General features: G+C 60.7%; 1 protein-coding gene across 1 annotated transcript; it reads left to right on the top strand.

The window, feature by feature from the left end:
• Nucleotides 1-3,933: 3,933 nt before the first annotated feature.
• Nucleotides 3,934-5,025, top strand: POU3F4 (POU class 3 homeobox 4; the record flags this gene model as incomplete). Its single annotated transcript, XM_079542130.1, has 1 exon — nucleotides 3,934-5,025. One exon carries the CDS (start codon nucleotides 3,934-3,936, stop codon nucleotides 5,023-5,025), a length of 1,092 nt encoding a protein of 363 aa, XP_079398256.1.
• Nucleotides 5,026-5,446: the final 421 nt, after the last annotated feature.

The raw sequence follows: 5,446 nt of genomic DNA on the forward strand, positions 1-5,446 counted from the left end.
GGTCCGGGAGAGCCGGGCACAGCGCGGGGACCACGCGATTCTCAACCGCACGGTGAGGAAAGCGCCTACGTAAAGGGAAGCGATCCTCATTGTCGTGCGGATCTATTAACTCCTCCCGTGACCTTACAGCCATGCACGGCACGAAGCGAGCCCCTCCGCCTGCTCTGAGCACAACAAACCCGACCTTTCCCTTCGTGGATTTAATCCGGGGTGCGCATAACCCACGGCGAGAGCGGTGCCACGCTGCAAATGGGCGTTTTGCAGAGACTTCCCGGACTATTTTTGCTCTCAGCTGCAAACCAACCAAATGTTCGATGCAGTACCTGCCACACAGCCGCCGAGCTGGCGGAGAACATGACGTGCTCGTGCACAAATGAACGACATTTTTTTTTTTTTCTCCAGCAAGTACATTTCTCAAATATTAACAACGTGGAAAAAAAATATATATATACACAGAGAGAGAGAGATAATAAATGGCGATCGGAGCAGAGCAGCGAGGAGCCGCACAGAACGATTTGGAAAGCTCAGCGGTTAGAAGACAAATGCCATTTACCTTGCGGTTCTCTGCCCGTGCCTCGCCCATTGTCCCTGCCTACCCTGCTCCGTGCGCTGCCCCGCCGCTGCGGGGGGGTCGGTGCTAACGGGGGCAGTGGGGGCTGCGGCCGCTCTGACACTGGGACAGCGTTCATTTGCGATCTGTCCGTCCGCCACAGCTGCGGCTCTGTGATGGCACTGCGCTGCTGCGGCTCTCCCTCCTCTCTCCCTGCACAGCGTTTACTCACGTTCAAGAGCAGCCAACAGAGACCAAAAAAAAAAAAAAAAAAAAAAAAAAAAAAAAAAAAAAAAAGAACTAATTGAGCTTGTGTCGGTATTGGCTAATTTCTGCTAATACTCCGTAAATTCCTCTTTTCCTCCCAACCTTCTCCCGTGCAGGTTAGGTTTGCACAAAGCACCTCCGGAACCCGGCGGTTCTCGTACCAGCGCCTTGAAGTACACAATGAGAACCTCAACTCCTGGCTCCGGGAGCGCCGAATGCCCTCCCCGGCCCCCCCTCCCCGCTCTGATTGACTCTGTTTGGAAATTTGCACTTGTTCCCACCGAGCGCAGCCCGACTCGTCCTGGCTCCGGAGTGAACTTGTGTTGAAGGTGAAGTTTTCAATCTAGAGGTCATGACACCGAGCCGCCGCTTACCGCTCCGAGCTTCATGCCGTATTAAACACAATCAAAACGAACCCCTTTTAGACCTCTTTCCCCCCCCCCTCCCCCCCCTCCTCCTTCTGCGGATGAACAATGAGAAAAAAAAAATCTAAAATATAATAAACGCGTGATAACAACACCGTTCCTCGCGCTTCTCGGGGAGCTCCCCGCCGCACGGAACCGCACCACCGCACCACTCACACCCGCACACCCGGAGGAGCTCCGGCAGCCCCACACTGGACACAGCAACCCCGTCCCCCCACGGAGCACGGCCGCGGTGACGGCTCTGCCTCCGCCGGGCTCTGCAGCTCCGCGCCCGCCCCGATCCCACGCCGGGAAGGGCGATCCGAGCCGGGGGGCTCCGAGCAGTTGCCCCCCGACAGCGGCCGTCCCGGCCGAGCCTGCGCCAGGCGCGGGGACTCCGCCACAATGACAGCTCCTCCACTTCAAAGCCGGCCTTTCTCTATAGCGACTTCTAGCTGCCCCGAGACGGTAGGCTTCCTTCGGCTATTGTGCGAGCTTTTTCGTGCCAAAGATTTAGCAGAAAAGAAAGAAAAAAAAAAAAAAAAAGAAGAAGAAGAAAAAAAGGAAAAAAAAATTAACGCCGGGGGTTCGCTGGGGAACGGGAAGTGCGGAGGCACCGGAGCAGGAGGACCGCAGAGCTCGGTCCGAACCGAGAAACTTTTTTTTACTTTAATGGGTCCCAGTCTATGAAAAATAAGTTACAAATTCTTGCAACAGTAGCTTTGCATGTACTTATTTTTCTCCCATGTCCAGACGGGGTCGGCTATTGAATAAGGCTCTTTTATTCTGCATGGGGCAGGGGATTTGTGGCCATGGTCCCCCTTTTATTCCTCTCTCTATGGAAACCCAGATCATGGGGAGAAATATGCGAGGCTGAATAAAGAAAAGCAGCAGAAAGGACCGCTTGAGAGCGGCATCTGTTACACTTGGGAAGTTAGACTGACAGGAAAGAGCTAAAGAAACCCTCTCCAGCAGATTAGTTAGAACAGCGCCGAGATTTAACTATATGCAGATAAAAACACTTTAAAATACCCCCAAACGCGCCCAGAGGAGGCACGGAACCTCCTCCTACGGCAGCGCTGTCCCCGGCCGCAGCACATCGGCTACAAATCCGAGGATGGGACGGTCGGGTTTATCTCCCTGCCGCGCTCTGCCTTCATTAAGCGGCAGAGCTCCGCGTCTGTTTGCACGGGCGGATGGGATTTGAAAAATTGTTTCGGAAGTTCAAGCGCAAATTAATTTTAAATAATTTAGTTACGTTTTTATACAGCGTGGAGATATGTATAAATATATATACATCGTCTTCCGCGCGCTCCGGTGATATTTATTTTGAGAAGCTCGTGAAGGCGGAGAGAGGAGGGAAGGGAAAAAAAAAAAAAAAAAAAAAAAAAAAAGAAAGGGAAAAAAAAAAAACAAACGGGCGCTGCGGTCCCTCTTTATCCGCCCTCCGCGGTGATGAATGCGGCGCTCCGCCGCTGCCCTCCGCCGCAGCCGCGCCTCTCCCAGGGACATTTGTCATCCCCTGACCTCCGCGCTGACCCCTCCTCTCGCTCCCGGCCGCTTCCCGAGGAGCCGCAAACTTTCGGCCGTGTTGTCCCCGGGTCGCGTTGCCCGACGCGACCCGCACCCGAGGACCGGGACCGAACCCAGGGAGCGGAACAGGGGGGCGGCAGAGCGGGATCCCGCGGTGCCCCCGGGCGGCCCCGGCCGAGCCCCATTGCGGGCAGCGCCGTGCCGGAGCCCCGGCGAGAAATTCCCGGGGCTTTTATAGTGGTAAAGTAGGAAAGCGGGGATGGAAGGGGGGCCGGGGGGAGCTCACCTTCTTTCTATCAATTTTCTCATTTTCTTGAATTTTCTTCAGATCTGTCTTCTCAGGGAAACTAATGCCTTAATGACTTTCTGGTAGCTGCAAGCCTTCTTTTATTTCTGCTAAATATATGAAAATGTATGCAAATTTAAATCAAGCTTAACCTAGGCGCTCTTGCAATATATTTAATGGAATTTCAAACCAATAAGGGCACCGCGCCGCGGCCGCCCGTCAGCGGCACCGCCAGTGCGCAGCGCGGAGCCCCGCACGGAGCGGGACGGCGCGGGGAGGGGGAACCGCGGGGCGACGGCCGCGCTGGGCGCCGTGGGGGTTTCTCCACGGCTTTTAGTGGGTTTTATTGTTCGCTTGTTTGTTTGTTATTTTCTCTCCTCGGGAGCGCACAGCCCGGGGCAGGCGCTGGGCGCTCGGTGTGACGCGGACCACGCGCGGCACCTCGGGGAGCAGCGGGGCGGAACGGAGCAGAGGGACGCGGGGCCGCGCTCGCCGGGGTGGTCCCGCGGCCGCCGTTCCCCCGCCCGGTACAGCCGCCTGCCCGCCCGCCGCTCGTCATTTAAGCGGTGCCCCGCGGCCCCCCCCAGCCCCGCCCGGCGCGGAAGGAGTTAAGCGGCGGGGCCGCGTCGCGCCCGGCCCCCGGAGCAGCGGCGGAGTGATTCACTTCCTGCCTCGGGCCCGCGCGGAGCCCGGCTCCCCGCGCCCCGCCCCCCCGCCGGCCTCCTCGTCCCCCATTGGCCCGCGCAGCGCGGCCCCGCCGGCGGCGCGCCCCCATTGGGCCCCGCGGCTGCCAGTCGGCGGGCGGCCGCTGCCCGGGCCGCCGTGCCGGTGGATGTCAAAGGCTGAGGCGGCGGCGGCGCCTCAGTATAACTCGTGGGGGCTGCGCGGCGGCCATGGCCACAGCCGCCTCCAACCCCTACGGCCTGCTCGGCTCCGGCTCGCTCGCCCATGCGGACGGCGCGGGCATGCAGCAGGGGAGCCCGTTCCGCAACCCGCAGAAACTGCTGCAGAGCGAGTACCTGCAGGGCGTCCCCGGCAATGGGCACCCGTTGGGCCACCACTGGGTGACGAGCCTGAGCGACGCCGCGCCCTGGCCCTCGGCGCTGGCGGGCGGCCCGCTGGAGCAGCCCGACGTGAAGCCGGGCCGCGAGGACCTGCAGCTGGGCGCGCTGCTGCACCACCGCTCGCCCCACGTCTCGCACCACTCGCCCCACGCCAACCACCCCGGCGCCTGGGGGGCCAGCCCGGCGCACGGCGGCTCGCTGGGCCCCGCCGGGCAGCCCCCCCCGCTCGGCGTGTACCCGCAGGCCGGCTTCGCGGTGGGCGGCGTGCTGGAGCACGGGGGGCTGACGCCGCCGCCCGCCGCCGCCGCGCAGCAGCCGCCGCCGCCGCAAGGGCTGCACCCCGGGGAGCACGGCGAGCTGGGCGGCCACCACTGCCAGGACCACTCGGACGAGGAGACGCCGACCTCGGACGAGCTGGAGCAGTTCGCCAAGCAGTTCAAGCAGCGTCGCATCAAGCTGGGCTTCACCCAGGCCGACGTGGGCTTGGCGCTGGGGACGCTCTACGGCAACGTCTTCTCGCAGACCACCATCTGCCGCTTCGAGGCCCTGCAGCTCAGCTTCAAGAACATGTGCAAGCTGAAGCCGCTGCTGAACAAGTGGCTGGAGGAGGCCGACTCCTCCACCGGCAGCCCCACCAGCATCGACAAGATCGCGGCGCAGGGCAGGAAGAGGAAGAAGCGCACCTCCATCGAGGTGAGTGTCAAAGGCGTGCTGGAGACGCACTTCCTCAAGTGCCCCAAGCCGGCCGCGCAGGAGATCTCCTCGCTGGCGGACAGCCTGCAGCTGGAGAAGGAGGTGGTGCGGGTCTGGTTCTGCAACCGGCGGCAGAAGGAGAAGCGCATGACGCCGCCGGGCGAGCAGCAGCAGCACGAGGTGTACGCGCACGGCGTCAAAACGGACTCGGCCTGCCACGACCTCTGACCGGGGCTGCCGCCGGCTCGGACCTGCCCGCGGCCGCCCGACTCCCCCCCCCCTGCCGCGCCGCCGCCGCCGCCGCCGCCCGACCCCGCGGAGGGGCGGCCCGGGCTGAGCGCCGCCTGCGAATGGCCGGGGGTGCCCGCCGCCCGGCCCTGGATGGGCGCTGCTCGCGGACACGGGCGGGCTTCGGACGGAGGAAAACAAAACAAACAAACAAAAAACGCGAAAAAAAAAAAAAGAAAAACACGGAAAAAAAAATACAACAGAAAGGAAAAAAGACAGACGTGTGCCTATGAATAACCTTCCAGCGCCTTGGTTATATCAGCTGTATTTCAGGTGAATCTGTTTTACAATAGACTAGTTTTGCATTTTTAAAGACTTCTATAGCGTTTTTAAATGGCTGAGGTGTTTTACTACAAACTGT

This window comes from Tetrao urogallus, assembly GCF_951394365.1.
Source record: "Tetrao urogallus genome assembly, chromosome: 13".
Lineage (NCBI taxonomy): Eukaryota > Metazoa > Chordata > Aves > Galliformes > Phasianidae > Tetrao > Tetrao urogallus.